Genomic DNA, 17,390 nt, shown 5'->3' on the forward strand with positions numbered 1-17,390 from the left:
TGTTAGTTGGCAGCACTGACAAAACGTGTGTGTATTTTTTATGAGAATAACAACATATTTAGAGGTTCAGTTCAGTGGCATTGAGACAAACACATTTTAACATTATTATTTTTATTATATAAGATTAGATTAGGTGTACTTTTAGTTGGCAGTTGACCCATAGTTAGCAGTTCCTCTGGGAGTGGAACATGTCACAAAACAAGAATGCATGATAAATGTTTACAAAATGTGAACAGAAATGCTAATGCACCTTCCACCGTTCCCAAATGAAATTGCCCTTGTGGATGTGGGATTGATAGAATATAAAACGTATCACTTAATATTAAATGATCCATACACTTCAGTGCATATCATAATTCATAGGCTATTGTAGCCACATATCATCAATAAAAAAGAAATAAAATAAAATAAACATTTTGCGCCACATATAATGATCACGTTATTGCACAAAACATTCAGAGTTCAGATTGTATGCAATATTCACATTATTTTTGTATTATTAATAACATACACATATCAATCGGTTCTGCTAAGAAATTCAATGGATCAGGAGTTGGCCACCAATAAATCCTTTATACTCTTCTCAAAATGAACTTTATTATTAGTCAGACTTCTTGAGTTCATACCACATATAATTCATACTGAACATTTTTTGCATCAACAAATTTTAGCTTGGCTAGATGAGTTACCCCAGAAAACAATCCTGTATGATATTATGGAATGAAAATAAGCATACTATGCTAGCTTTTTTTTATTTTTGTACCACCTTTGTCTGACAACATTTGCATAGCAAACAGAGATTTGTTTAGGCACTTCAGCAGTTGTCCTCCCAGTGAAATTTACTGTCCAGCTGTAATCCCAAGAATTTTAACAGTGACAACTACTTCCATCTGCCCGTCATCATATTGTAAGGATATGCTGGCAGAAGGTTTTTACAAATTTTGAACTGCATATAGAACACATTTCAAGGTTTAGTCACAGAATTGGCTATAAACCATTATTCCTGTCCATAAAAATTTTATTAGGTGACCTTTCTAGAGCTATACTTTATTTACAATGTATTGCAATGTTTGTTATCACCTGCCAACAAAACAAACTTGGAAACTGGTACTGTTACTGATGAAAGGTGATTGATAAACACAAGAAAAGTTAAGGGTCCTACGATAAAGTGTTGGGGAACACCATATGTTATCCATTCCCAAGCTGGATGATGCCTGACAGCTTAATATATGTCTCTTTCATATTGACACCCTTTGTTTTCTGTCAGAGATATAGGATTTGAACCAACTTGCAGCATTTCCTGTTACATTGTAATATTCTAAAAGTGTACTGTGAATTACACAGTCAAATACCTCTGCCAGAATATACCAGTAGTCTCTAACTTATTGTCTTATAACTAAATTCTCACTGTATATGTGAATATCCCTCTCAACATAGTAGCCCTTTAGAAATCCGATCTGTGACTTGGCTAATATATTATTTGTGGCTAGATGGTTATAAGATGACTGTATCTTATCTTTTTCTAATATGTTTTGGCAACCAGGGTAAAAGCAAAATTTGACAGAAATCTGATGATATTTCTTTATCTTCTTTCTTATACAAAAGCTTAACTGAAGAATATTTCAACATTCGGGAAATATTCCACTGATAAAAGATTGGTTACCCAAATAACTTAAAATGTCAGTAAACTCAGAGACACAGTTTAATCAACTTTGTTGCTATATTATCATAGCCACTAGAATTTTCAGATTTTAAGAACTTTATGGTGGATATTGTTTCTACTGGTGTTGTGAGGGTCATACAGTCTTTCCCTCTCGTCCTGTCCAGTAAGTCTCCACTGACCCAGCGTTCTGGGTGATTTTCTGAAGTCTGTCCCTTTTTCCAAACCTCTCCAGTTCTTTTCCTTCACCCCTCTTCCTTCCCCTTCAACCATTTTTTAATGTGTGTGTTCTCCTGCCGCTGTTTGGTGTGTAGATTTTTTTTTATCTACTCAATTACATCATATTATTGTAGTCATTTGTAGTGACTGTGATTTTCCATGGCATCATCTACTGAACCTTACAACACCATCTTTTCAGGAACAGTAGTGAAGTGCTTAGTAAAAATCAGCAACACTGCACACATTTGTTACCCATGTATCATTTGCTCTTAATCCTATGTGCGCCTCTTCATCTCTGGTTCTACTACTCTCTTACTTCACTATATCCCATATTGTCTTTATTTTGTTATCTGATGTGACTATCCTTTTCTGATAATGCATTTGCTTTGATGTCTGTATTATCATCATCATCAATATTTTGTAGTATATTTTGTAATGATCTATAGCATTTACATCAGAGCTGTTTCTGACTGATATAGTTTTCTTTTTGTCTTCCTGGTTATCTTTTTTTCCTCGAGTAATCCATTGCTGTTTTATAGACCTTGGTCTAATCTGGGTTAGTTTTGGGGGAAAACCATTTTCAAATAAGTTAAGGACATTAATAATAAAAGTGTTTTATTACTTTTTCATGCTATGAGCATTGCATGCATCACCACAGTTCCACCTTTGAGAAGTTTTCTAAACTAACTTTTGGGTTACAGACTACCCTCTGGAACACAGATTTAGTAAATTTTTATATCTTGATCAGTATTAACATTTAGCAAAAGGAACTGCATGTCATGGTCTGAGAGACTAGCTGTTATTAGTTTTACAATATAGTTTTTGTCATTAGACATTGCTGTAAGGATTTTATCAATGGCTGTCGTTAAGCCCTTGGCTATGCTAGTTGGGAAGTGAACAGTATGAATTAAGTTGAACGACAATGCTACTGACTGCAATAAGTTCTTACTGGAGCAGTTTTCATGAAAATATACGTTAAAATCAACAGCAACAACTAATTCTTTCTTTGTTGTTATTAAACAGGCCAATAGAGCTTCAAAGTGATATATAAACAGACTGAAATTACTTGCTGGTACTTGGTATACATTTACATGAGGAGACACAGCATATATTGTGACTGGTCAAAATTATGCTGGTCAGATTTGTACATCATCTTTTACATACTGATCATATGAAGTTCTCCGCTCCTTCACTTGGACAGATTACACAAGTGCAGTCTAAACCAATGAACTTTCAGATATATTGCAGGAGACTGAACATATTTCCTGGATGTGTTCTAAACTGTAAGTGGAATTTACATGAAAGTCCCTATCAAAACTCTGCAAGGACCTTCATCAGTCTGTATAAATGACAATACCATGAAGACAATGCTATTAGAGATAAAGTTACTTTTTTTAAATTAGTTAATTCCTTGACAAGTTGCATATACAGAAAGGAAAGCTGTGTGTATATTCCATTGTCAATATCTCTAATGTAATTTTAGAATTGGTGTCCACAACATTTCAGCTCCTTTGATTATACTTAGTAGAATGTTCTACAGTTGACACCAAATCTCTGTTGCAGAACTTTGTTAGCATAAGTAAATTTTCATCTCTGTGATCTTAATTCAATGACTCACAGCAATAATATTTGTTTACAGCAAAGGAGAGTAGTTTACTCTTATAATATTGTCACAGAAGAAGCAGATTAGTGCAGTTGCTATAGTGTAGTGGTTATGATACAAGATTCTACCATGGAGGGTTGCGAGTTCAAAACGCACCTGAACTGAAAAATTTTAATTCCTATATTCGGCTTGAGTACATTCTAGAAGTATCTACAAATGGCAAGCATAATTGTACTGGAATGTTCTGTAGCTTTATATGTGTGTTCTGACCGTAAACAGTTTGCTCCGCGTTCTTGTATGTGCAAGTGCTAAATAAACCTTCGTAAAGTGAAGTTAGTGTTCATTATTCATCTATTTACACTTTCCTCTATGTGACATTATTATGGCGGAAGTGCTGGGTATTGGAACTTGTGATACCGCACATTATTGACAACACAGTGGCTGCCATCAGGCCACAACAGAGCCACCGTTTATGGGGAAAGAAACCCCGGGTTTGAGCCACATTCAACAGATCGCAACCTATCAGAGACAGAAGAAGAAGAAGAGGAGGATGTCATGATGACAGCAACTGTGTGCCACCACATAAGACATCCTTCCGGGTTCTCTGGTGATGATGGTCAAGATCCAAACAAGTGGCTGAAGGTATATGAGCGTATAGCCAAATTTAACAAATGGAATGACACCATGTGTTTGGCTAATGTATTTTCGTACTTGGAGGGCAAAAAAATGGTTCAAATGGCTCTGAGCACTATGGGACTTAACATCTGTGGTCATCAGTTCCCTAAAACGTAGAACTACTTAAACCTAAGGACATCACACACATCCATGCCCGAGGCAGGATTCGAACCTGCAACCGTAGCAGTCGTGCGGTGCCGGACTGAGTGCCTACAATCGCTAGACCACCGCATCCGGCCACTTGAAGGGCACTGCTAAACAATGGTATAAGAACAATGAGGAGAGGTTTACAAGCTGGGAAGTATTCCAGGTGGAACTGCGCAAGTATTTCGGTTACACACGACGACAGAAGTGCAAGGCTGAAGATAAATTAAAGTGCAGGGCACAGTATCCAGGAGAAATGACAGCGTCCTACGTTCAAGACATCTTAAAGCTGTGTAAAATAGTAGATCCTCGAATGAAGGAGGAAGATAGGGTTGCACATCTCATGATGGGTGTTGCTGAGGACAGGTATCAAGCCCTACTCCTGAAGGAAGTTTCGACACAGATGACTTCATAACATGGTGCCAGTATATCGAGGCAGTGCATCAAAAAAGAATTACATGCAAGAAGTTTGAATGGCTTCCAAACAACGTATCGATGCTTGTGATGGGGGAAGAAACTGATTTCACAAGTGTTCTTCATCAGCTAGTGAGAGAGGAAGTTCAGAAGGCACTTGGATTGCACGGCGAGCAGAAAACCGAGACGCTTCAAGAGGTCATAAGGGAGGAAGTGGAACAGACATTGAACCCAATATCTCATACTTCATTTTCCTTTAAAACAGTAAAAAGTCGAGACCCAGGTGAAGTTACTTTCCTACAATTCCTCATGAGGAACCTTTTTGGGCACCAAGAAAGACTGATATCTGGAGGGCCCAGGATAACCAACCAGTATGTTTCCACTGCGGACGACCGGAACATGTGGTATTCCCGAGAAAGGCGGCAGATATATGATGATGCCCGCACTATAAGAAAGCAGACAGCAGACTGATCTTAGCCGATGTCAACTCCAGGACGATGAAGATGAACAAGAAGATGTAAGTGCAAGACAACGTAGGTCACCATCACTGCAAGGTAGCCGCTGGACAGGACACTCCCCAGACACCGATCAAGGTGTCCACCACCGTTTAGAAGCTCTAGCCGATCACATAGCCGCCACAACCTGTACAACTAAAGGGTGCGACCTACCTTGGAGATAAGGCCGCCAAAGAAAAAAATCCTCCACCGTCGATCACTACAAAAATGATATGGAAACTACATCGATATCCTCATGGATGGCTGACCAGCCCACGCTCTTGCGGACTCTGGAGCATCATATTCAGTCATTTCGGAGAAGTACCGTCACCAGTTGCGGAAACCGTATTCGTCGACAACAAAAAATCTCTGCTGAATGAGGCTAATGGGAAATATGTAAAACCTACAGGAGGATGTGTCATTCTTGTGGGCATAAGTGGTCATACACAGCCCTTAGAATTCATCATCTTGCCAGAATGTAGTCATGACGTCATTCTCGGATGGGACTTTTTGAAAGCTTCTCAAGCAATTATAGAATGTGGTCGCTTGAAGATTATGCTAGACAAGATGAGATACTGTGGACAGGAAGATGCGCATTCGCATGTGTGGAGACTGTGTGCGGGATGAAGTGACCATTCCTGCAGTCAGCGCTCGATAGGTAGCTGTCATGTGTCATGCCGCGTGTCAACCCATGGATCTTTTAGTGTAATGTAAGAGAAGCATACCACTGAAGAACAATTTGGTCAGCCCAGCCTCTGTCGTCTCGTTTAAGAACAGATTCGGTGAATTGTAGATAGTTAACTGTTGCCGAGAATCGCAGATCCTTCCAACATGCATGTGTGTAGCAAATGCTGAGCTGTTAATTGCAGAACAGCTGAGTGTCATAGAAACCTCCCATGCTGAGTCTGTGGGTGAAATTAGTGCTACCACTACGAGACAAGATCTTCGAGCTTGAATATCACCAGATCTCACTAAGGAACAACAGAAGAAGCTATTTGCCATTCTTCAAGAGTTCTCTGAATGCTGCAATTCACAGGTGAAGAGCAAATTGGACAAATCGACAGTGAAGCACTGATTTAGCACTGGATACCATTAACCAATAAGCCAGAGAGCATACTGTGTGTCAGCAACGGAACATCGAATAATTCGCGATGAGGAAGAGAAAATGATGAAGAATGGCATCATTCAGCCTTCGCCGAGCCCGTGGTCTTCATCAGTGGTTCTAATCAGGAAAAAGGATGGCCGGTGGCACTTTTGTGTTGATTACAGGAAGCTTAATAAGATAACTAAAAAGGACGTTTACACTCTTCCACAAATTGAGGATACACTAGATTCTCTGAAGGGGGTTAAATTTTTCTCAACCATGGACATGTATTGGGATACTGGCAAATCGAAGTAGATGAGGCTGATCATGAGAAAATTGTATTCATCACTCCTGAGGGCCTGTATGAGTTTAAGGTAATGCCATTTGGTTTGTGTAATACACTAGCAACTTTTGAACGAATTATGGATAATCTTCTAAGGCACCTGTAGTGGATGATGTCTCTTTGTTATTTAGATGACGTTATAGTGTTCTCAGAGACATTTGATGAACACATAAAAAGACTGACGGCTGTTCTTAAGTGTCTCCAACAAGCCGGACTGAAACTTAATCCAAGAAAGTGTCTCTTTGGAGCAAAATAAATCAAAATACTTGAGAACCTTGTGTCAAACGAAGGTGTGTGGCCAGACCCAGAAAAGTTGAGAGCTATAATGGAATTTCCTATTCCTAAAAGTATTAGAGATGTAAGAAGCTTCCTTGGATTGTGTTCTTATTACCGTTGTTTTATCAAAGACTGCTTTTATCAAAGCCAGGCCATTCCAAGAGTTGTTAAAAGCCAATGCTCAATTTATCTGTGGTGGTGCTCAACGAGATTCTTTCGATGTGCTGCGAAAAGCTCTGACGACTGGCACTGTACTTGGTCTGTATGATGAGAGAGCACCTACAGAACTACACACAGATGCCAGTGGGTATGGGATCATTACTGTTCTTGTGCAGATTTCAGATTCTAGGACACTTACAAAAGCCGAGAGAAACTACTCAACTACAGAAAGAGAATGTCTTGCTGTGAGCTGGGCCATGTGCAAATTTCAACAGCATCTCTATAGAAGGCCATTCACAGTTGTTACAGACCATCATTCACTTTGTTGGTTGACAGGTCTTAAGGATCCAACAGGATGACTCACCAGGTGGGCACTACATCTTCAAGAGTATGACATTACCATAGTGTACAAAAGTGGAAGAAAACACCAAGATGCCTACTGTCTCTCAAGAAACCCTGTGCAAGACCATCAAGACTTTGATGAAGATAGTGACTGTCTCCAGGATCTCTCTGCTGAGCAGGACGACGACGCCAAGATATCTCAAATTATGCTTGCCTTAAATTAGTCAGAGGAAGTGAAAGGACAATTTAAGGTAGGACAACGTTGATCCATTCGGAAAGAGGTGGCTACCAGTGATTCCTAAACACATGCGCTTAGATGTTCTACAGAAATTCCATGACACACCTGAGGCCGGACATTTAGGATTTATTAAGACATACAATAGGATCCAGAAGAGATTTTTCTCACCAGGTTTTTTTAGGAAACTACCTGGTCGACTCATACCAATTCCATCAGCCGAAACGCCTTTCCAGCGTGTTGGGATTGACCACCTCGGATGATTTCCAACATCTGCTAGTGGCAATACACGGATTATTGTTTGTACTGATTATCTGACATACTATGCCATTACAAAAGCCGTGAAAACAGCCAAAGCATTCGAGGTAGCCAAATTCATTGTAGAAGACATTTTATTAAAACATGGTGCCCCACTGACGTTAATTACAGATCGAGTGAAAGTTTTTCAATCAAATCTTGTGACAGAGATAAACCGTTGGTGCAACATTACCCATCACATGATGACTGCCTACCATCCGCAAAATAACGGGCTTACTGAATGCCTTAATAAAACCTTGGCCGACATGCTATCAATGTTCATCAATGTTGAACAGAGCAACTGGGACAATGAAAGATCAGAGATATGATCCACGTCATTTGAAAGAAGCCTTGTGAGGATCCTGCAATCCAGGGTAAATTCAAAGCTCCAGCGACAGGCAACAAGCAGAGGGGCAACGAAGAACACAGCGGCAAGGGAAGTTCTAAGAAGATCACCACCAGAGGAACATCAGTCGTCAGGAGTCGGGGTATGCAGGACTAATGACTCATTCCCGGACTAGGAGAACGTAACACCAAGACTGTTCTCTTGAGGAGGGAGCAGTGTTACAGAAGAAGCATAGTAGTGCAGTCGCCGTAGTGTAGTGGTTATGATACTAGATTGTTGCATGAAGGGTCGTGGGTTTAAAACTCACCTGAACTGAAAAATTTTAATTTCTATATTCGTTCGAGTACATTCTAGAAGTATCCACAACTGGCAAGCATCATCGTACTGGAATGTTCTGAAGCTGTATATATACCATATGTGTTCTGGCCAGAGGCAGTTCGCTCCACATTCTTGTATGTGCAAGTGAAGTTAGTGTTCGTCATTCCTCTACTTACACCTTCCTCTACATGACAATATTATGTGACAAAAGGTGAATTCTTTATACATTACTTTTAAGATGAGGATGTCCATGTTGCACTGGCTCTTCTGTCCAAAATGTGAGAGCATGTGATAAATACACGAACAGCAAATAGTTGCACAGTTTTTATTGTGGAGTAGCTCGCACTACACACTCTTCAGTTATCCACAAGAAATAACGTATGTCGCATACTCATTCAGTATGGCTGCAGTATAACATCTAAGTGATTTTTTCCTAGCAGCAAAAGAAAAAAAACATTTGCAAATTTATTAATCTAGGAAGACAATAATACTTACATCAAGTAAACCACCATATCTCAGAACGGTTAAAAGTGAATGTACATGGCTCTCACTGGTAAAATACAGCCTCGTTCTAACATGGCGACCAGGGCTTGAAACACCATGGGAGTATCTGTACACAAAGAAAAAAAAATACTTGTAAATATTCAGCAACTGTTTAAATTTTTAGAACAAATGGAATCATGACATTGTTTTTGGGACTGAATACAGTACCCACAGTCCAGCATTGCAAACACCAACACTAAAATAACAATTCTGCAGAACCCTGAGTATAAACAAACCTGTCAATAATAATATATCTTCTAAGATATGGGATGAGGCATATTGAGAAATTGATGTTAATGTCAAATCAAAATTCTTCTAGTGTAAATCTGTATTAATAACTGAAAGTTGCTTTCCTAAAAATTTATCTAGAAAATCCATTTAAAAAGTAAGCAACATATGGATAGATAGCTAGGGGAAATAAAATCTCATTTAAGAGCAAGGGGGAAATTTATTTGAAGGCCAGAATAAGTCTAGATCCAAATTTACTTGGATACTACAAAAAATATTGTAATATTTTAAGGAAAGTCATTAAAATTCAAGATCAATGTATCTCCTGACAGAAATTAATAACGCAGAGCATAAGATTAAAACAAAATGGGATATTGTCAAATGGGGCATAGGATAACCAATCAGTGTACAAGATAATGTAACAAATAAACTCAATGACAGTATCATTGCCAACAACTCACAAGTTGTGAGTATCTTTAACTATCACTTTTTAAATGTAGCAGCAAATATTGGTTTAAATGGTTAATTTAAACAAGGAATAAAATAGATTAAAAATACCATCCCATAAAATTTTAATCAGCTAGAAGTAGCAACATCATCCTTCATTGATATTAACAGAATCCATACATATTATAAAAATGGATGTAGCTCTGTATGTATGTATGTATGTATGTATGTATGTACCACATCTCCATCTAAGCCACAGGGATGATTTCAGCCAAACTTAGTACATATATCTGGTATGTTATTTATTTTTTTATCAGTATGTATTAATAGGAACAGTAAAACACAAAGAATAGTCAGTACTGCAGTGACAATTGAGTGAATGAATTTCTGTGAGGGTAAGTACCACATACCTATCAAATAGGTGGGGGTTGGGTGTGTAAACACAGTGCAGCTCATGATATGCAAATTCCCATCCAGTATTTGAGAACAAGATCACTTAGTAACTTGCAAAAAAATTAAACATAATTTGAAATATTTATTAAACTTTTTCTTACTGACAACCACCACAAAATAATGAAAGGAAAAAAGTCGTTACTTTCATCTTTAATGCACATATTTTTTGATTTTATGGCAACTTTTATCAATATGTTACAATAATTTTTATAGCATAAAATTACTTCTCGGTCTTTACTAATTCTTGCTGTCTCATACAATTTTCTTTTTCTTTCTGAAGACACTGTAATACCTGTAGCAATACAAGGTTTCTTTGAAAACTGTTTAGTGTTCCATTTAGTAATTTTTTTGGAGCAACAATGTTCAAAAATGGATATAAATTTATCAAGAAATATGTTGCATTTATCATTAGCACTTGGCTCATTATATACATTCCCCAATTAACATTTCTTGAACTTTCTCTGAAGTGCATTACAGATACCAGGTTCACCAGCCTTACACTTTCACTCAATGCTTTCTGAACTGTACACCCTGCTAGGTTTTGTACATTAATCATGGTCTGATAATACATTTATCACGGAGAAAGCATGTGTTAGTTTTACATTCTCTTGCTGTACAAATACATTATCTATTAGAGTGCTACAGTCTTGAGCTAAATGTGGAGGGAAGTTAATCACTGATTCTAAGCTATATGTCATTAATAACACTTGTAGTTCACTTTTCCTATTAGAATTGCTTAGAAAGTTTACACTGAAATCACCACAGATTTATAACTTCTTCTTTTTGTCTGACAGACAGCATAATAGAGTGAAACTTTTTTATGAATAACTCCCAATCTCCTAATGGGGACCTATACACTGTTGCTAATAGCAACACTACATTATCTAGCTACAGTCTTGCACTTATAACCTTGTTTTGTGTAAATGGTAACTCCTCCTTTATCCATGCTAGATCTGAAAGTGTACGATGCTAAATTATACCCATTTATGTTGACACCTTCAATCCCCACAGTGCATGGTGTTCAGACAGACAAAGCATATCAATCTCATTATTATTTTTGAGATCATCTAAACACACAAGCAGCTCATCTACTATATTTTTTTTATTCCCCTGATGTAAATTGATACTACCCTTAGCTTTATCCTTATTTAGTTTATATGAAGCTTCTTTTACTCTACTTTTCTTGAATGTTGTCTGTCTGGACTTTGGCTTTAACCTAAAGAACCTGTCTGCCTGGTTCCATTAACCACAGGGATCATCCCCTGTGTGGGTAACCTAAAATCATGTGACCAACTTAAAATCATTTCTTCTGGATTACTACTCCTATTCCACTGACAAATTTCTACATTAAAATGGGTGGCCTAATAATAAAGTCCTTAAAAAGTGTAGTTCTGTGAGTAGGACTAAAAAATGTATTCTATGTTAATTAAAATTGACACTAAACATGTATTCATATCCTGTTAACTGCCTTGTTCCACTTAAATTAAATAAAAGACTCATTCAAATGAGTTAGTTAGTTAGAGGTCCCATAACTATTTTAAAAAAATAGGGATAGCATCAGTTTCTTACACTGACTCCTTTACTTGTACCCCAATATGACATGATTTCCTGTTTGTCATTGTATAAGCCAGCTCCCTACATATCAATGTTTGCCTGGTCTATGGCCTCTCCTCCACGTAGAACTACCTCTCTCATTGTCCTGCTCAATATAAAACTTCCATCTTACTTCTTAAACTGGTCAGTAATTATATATTTACTCTCCGATACTTCTAATTTGAAGGGAAGATATACACAATGGTGGTGGTGAGTTTGTACACTCCTGGAAATGGAAAAAAGAACACATTGACACCGGTGTGTCAGACCCACCATACTTGCTCCGGACACTGCGAGAGGGCTGTACAAGCAATGATCACACGCACGGCACAGCGGACACACAAGGAACCGCGGTGTTGGCCGTCGAATGGCGCTAGCTGCGTAGCATTTGTGCACCGCCGCCGTCAGTGTCAGCCAGTTTGCCGTGGCATACGGAGCTCCATCGCAGTCTTTAACACTGGTAGCATGCCGCGACAGCGTGGACGTGAACCGTATGTGCAGTTGACGGACTTTGAGCGAGGGCGTATAGTGGGCATGCGGGAGGCCGGGTGGACGTACCGCCGAATTGCTCAACACGTGGGGCGTGAGGTCTCCACAGTACATCGATGTTGTCGCCAGTGGTCGGCGGAAGGTGCACGTGCCCGTCGACCTGGGACCGGACCGCAGTGACGCACGGATGCACGCCAAGACCGTAGGATCCTACGCAGTGCCGTAGGGGACCGCACCGCCACTTCCCAGCAAATTAGGGACACTGTTGCTCCTGGGGTATCGGCGAGGACCATTCGCAACCGTCTCCATGAAGCTGGGCTACGGTCCCGCACACCATTAGGCTGTCTTCCGCTCACGCCCCAACATCGTGCAGCCCGCCTCCAGTGGTGTCGCGACAGGCGTGAATGGAGGGACGAATGGAGACGTGTCGTCTTCAGCGATGAGAGTCGCTTCTGCCTTGGTGCCAATGATGGTCGTATGCGTGTTTGGCGCCGTGCAGGTGAGCGCCTCAATCAGGACTGCATACGACCGAGGCACACAGGGCCAACACCCGGCATCATGGTGTGGGGAGCGATCTCCTACACTGGCCGTACACCTCTGGTGATCGTCGAGGGGACACTGAATAGTGCACGGTACATCCAATCCGTCATCGAACCCATCGTTCTACCATTCCTAGACCGGCAAGGGAACTTGCTGTTCCAACAGGACAATGCACGTCCGCATGTATCCCGTGCCACCCAACGTGCTCTAGAAGGTGTAAGTCAACTACCCTGGCCAGCAAGATCTCTGGATCTGTCCCCCATTGAGCATGTTTGGGACTGGATGAAGCGTCGTCTCACGCGGTCTGCACGTCCAGAACGAATGCTGGTCCAACTGAGGCGCCAGGTGGAAATGGCATGGCAAGCCATTCCACAGGACTACATCCAGCATCTCTACGATCGTCTCCATGGGAGAATAGCAGCCTGCATTGCTGCGAAAGGTGGATATACACTGTACTAGTGCCGACATTGTGCATGCTCTGTTGCCTGTGTCTATGTGCCTGTGGTTCTGTCAGTGTGATCATGTGATGTATCTGACCCCAGGAATGTGTCAATAAAGTTTCCCCTTCCTGGGACAATGAATTCACGGTGTTCTTATTTCAATTTCCAGGAGTGTATTAAGGGTGCACAACAGCTGGATCATTAGCACAGACTATGTTTTACAGTCTGTCTGGTTCAGACACACACACATGGTTGCTGTTCTAAAGCAGATAAAGCTGAGTTGCTCATTTCCCTGGATTCCCAAAAAACAAGGTATCGAGCTGCACGACACTTCCTTTACTTGTTGCTGTATAGTGTCAAGGGTATTTTTTACACTCTGCACCATTAGGCCTACTGACAAGATTTGACAAATGGTCAGAGAGCATCTGTCAACCCCCATGAGCTGCTGATAAATCATTTTAGGAGCAGTAGCCTTCAAATTTCTTATATGTGGGAAGAAGATGTGTTTCTGGTCTGATATGAGGCTCAAGAACTTTACAGATTCCTTAAAACTAAGGGCAGTACCCCCCAATTGCAATTAAGACTTATTATGTACACATATATATTTGAGGGAGAATTTGAAGTATATAGTTTTTTCCCATATTATGTGCCTTGTTAATGTTAACTGCAGTTATCAGTCCATCATACAGAGACTATAAGAGAGGTAAAAACTGTCCACAAACCTGGAGTTTAGAGAGAACTTCAGGGTGCAGGCACCACAGAGTTCTCAAGAATTGCATCCCTTTAGACAATAATTTTAATATATCAGTTTGCAGGATGATTGGGGACACCTGCATGCCACTGCATGACTGTTGACATTATACTATTAGTAACTATTGCAAAGGCAGCCACATGCATGCTTGCAAACCTATTTATATCCCACACAGGAATTTTTCCAACCCATCCAGATCCAAATCCTGATTCTCTCAACTTGTTCATTTTCATTGACAATATCTCCACAACTTAACCCAGTGTTATGAAACATTGTCCTCATTCCTCCACAACATTAACACATTCTATCCATTTCATATGGTATCCTTCCACTTAATTACCCACCTTCCTGGTAACTAACTGCAACGTGGTGTTCAGCTCAATGACTGTTAATTTTCACCATTCAAATACTGTTGAGCAGTTTTATAATTCTGAATATACATTTCATAGTATTACCTCGGATTTAAACGATTGACAGTTTCTTCGCCAGATTCCTCAATATTCCTTTGCAGATCTGCACGAATTTTTTTGAGGAGTGGTGTACATATGCCTTGACTTATGGTAAGTTTTTCTTGGACTGTTAAGCCGTATTCCTGTTTTTAAAGAAAAGGGACAAAGATTTAATTGAATTAGCAAACAAAGACAAATAGAGTACATTCAGTACCATCAACTGTATATTTATACCTGTGGTATTACAATGTCTGCTAAATACTTTGCATATATATAAAGTTCTTCAGCCTGCTCAAACTGCAGCGTATGTTGATTGTGTTGCAGATCATACTTTATACAGTCATAAATATCAGGTATTTTAGATATGTCAAAAGTTTTATTTTTTGTACAAAAATCTTTTTCTATTTTTCCCCAGCGACGACCCATCAATTCCCATGTTTCACCATGGTAAAGGACAGCATCTGGAAAGAACAAAGTTTGAGGGAAGAGATAAACTTCACAAATCTGTTCATCATAAAAATTTTCCACCATTCCTTTACATACTCAAAGAGCTAACATATATACTTTCTGATCAGATTTATTATACTTTTTTGACAAAATATTTTTTAAAAAAATTAAGCAATTAGAAACCTTTCCACCAGTGTCAAATCTAATAAATGTTTGTTATCCACCATATATATGTAAATACAAAATGGTTGAAACAAGATACTACTTTACACATGAAGTTTGACAAAAAGGTGTGCTTCTTTGGTATGCACAAAATAAATACATATTCAAATGTGTTCTTGAAATAAATATGGTATGGAAAGTTGTGGCACAATGTGTGCACTGCAGGGTTTGTTTGAAAGCTAGCCTAGTGTTCAGCCTCCTTTGTGTGTCTCGTGATAATTCGCTCAGTTCTTACCTTTATTAACATTCTAATAAAATGTTAACACATCTTCATCCTAAAAATTCTCCCAATCAACAACGACACACAATTCAGTTTTCCTCTCTTTATGAACAGGTTTTACATGTACCACTACCAGTCACAATGTTTATCGACCACTTAAATTATTTAATTAGCAACATGTTTTGAAGTTACACATCATCATCAGGTTGCAGTGGCAGTACAATAAGTGTTTAACACAAGTTTTTTTGTAGATTCCTGGAAAGTGCTATGTTCATTCTGTGGAGGAAGAGAAAACTAACCTAATAAGAGGTGATGTCTTTCTGTACTTTGATCTGCTCAGTGGCAATATGAAACACATGCAGAAAAACAAGATGGTGGTGAAAGCAAAGCTCGTTTTGGTTTAACTAATGATGTGTTGATCTTCATGTTGCCAGTCACATGCAACATCTTCTACATGTTTTGCTGTCAAATCACTGATGTTCATTGGTGAAATATATTACGCATGAGTGACTCTGACAATTTTCTATTAAAACTGACTGTATACAAAATTATTTTAATGAATTAGAAAGATGATGCTGGGACTATTCATATAAAAAGTTAATTTTTACGTATTTTTTATTTTAAGAATATTGAAGTTGGTCAAGAAATGTGAAAATCTTATACTCCATCATTTCATTTAGGATCTCACTGTTGCACTTTTGACCATGGATAAAAACTTCGATTTTTTCCAAGCTTTCCATTTTTCAGATCTTTTTCTTAAGTTACAGTACTTTAAGATCATTGCCTATTCCAACACTGGGTGCTATTCCATGTATATGTTTTACTTTAGATGACAGTGTTCCTTAAAGTGGCTTTTAAAATTTCTGTCCATCTGGCCCATATAGTGTTTGTTGTCATGTCTGCCTATAAGTAAACAAATTTTTGATCTGCTCAGTTTTCTCTGTTGGTTGTGAGACTTCAGGAACCAGTTCCTTCTTTAAGCAGATCCTGATATCTGTGTTTTTAAATAGCTTGATTATGTTGTCTGAAATGACTCCTAAATATGGTATACTTATTAACAGTTAATACATATTTAAATTGCTTTCTCTTTTCTGCACGGGCAAACAGCACATCTAACAGAGTCAATCTACTTTGAATCTAAAGAGGCTTAAGTAACACAAAAAGAAAAATTGCTTTATGTTTGATGTGATTAAACATTTCAAAAAGATGTATGCCTATCACTGCAAAATGCTATACGCAAAATCAAAAAACCATTCATTACAATGATGCTAAAGGCATGGAGATATCACACTTCTCTCTTTTACCTTTACTGCCTCAGTATAATACTTTTCCAACAATCCAATTGCTTCAACATTTATAGAAGGCCATTTTCAAACAGTGTAATTAAAAGTATGGGCAGACTTATGACATACTGCTGATGTCTGCCAAGATATGCTGAAATTCGACAGCCACTTCCTGACCTGTTCAATTAGTATTCGCCTTGCATCTAGCACTGGCTTTTCTGAACTGCACAGATGAAAAGATCTCTTAAACACTTTTTAAAACACTGTGATCCCACTCTCAGCTGTTGTTCCAAGAATGTCCCTCTGTCTCTCTGTATTTACCCTCATTCTCTCATCTTCCATACTATCTTTGAAAGCATCTCTGTATCTTACTTTAATTACATTTTTAGTCTCACAAACCTCCAAGAAGGCACGTACTTCTCCTGGCCAAGATTTTTTGAGGCCTTTCTACATTCTTTCCCTCCAGTACCATCACTGCCTACCCAAATACAACCTGTGACCATCCTAGTCTATACCTATGGGGGATGTTATACACTACCCCTCTTACTCTTATTTCCAATGTATTCTGATTTTGACCCATCCACTTTACCTATGGCAACTACTAATTCCAATTTGTATGTATGTACATTTCTGCATACACATCTTCTGACAAGGAATGCAAATTCAGAAACTGAAC

The 17,390-nt window shown here is 38.8% G+C and overlaps 1 protein-coding gene across 19 annotated transcripts in view; it reads right to left on the bottom strand.

Moving 5' to 3' along the window:
• Nucleotides 1–17,390, bottom strand: part of LOC126297424 (inositol hexakisphosphate and diphosphoinositol-pentakisphosphate kinase) — a 507,792-nt gene that overhangs the window by 145,105 nt on the left and 345,297 nt on the right. For all 19 annotated transcript variants that reach the window (XM_049988233.1, XM_049988228.1, XM_049988227.1 and 16 more), the window contains 3 exons: nucleotides 14,777–15,003; nucleotides 14,549–14,685; nucleotides 9,105–9,219 (listed from right to left, as the gene is read on the bottom strand). In XM_049988233.1, the coding sequence (XP_049844190.1) occupies nucleotides 9,105–9,219; nucleotides 14,549–14,685; nucleotides 14,777–15,003 (479 nt within the window). The remainder of the gene's footprint in view (nucleotides 1–9,104; nucleotides 9,220–14,548; nucleotides 14,686–14,776; nucleotides 15,004–17,390) is intronic.

The sequence above is a fragment of the Schistocerca gregaria genome, chromosome X, assembly GCF_023897955.1.
Source record: "Schistocerca gregaria isolate iqSchGreg1 chromosome X, iqSchGreg1.2, whole genome shotgun sequence".
NCBI classification, from domain to species: Eukaryota; Metazoa; Arthropoda; class Insecta; order Orthoptera; family Acrididae; genus Schistocerca; species Schistocerca gregaria.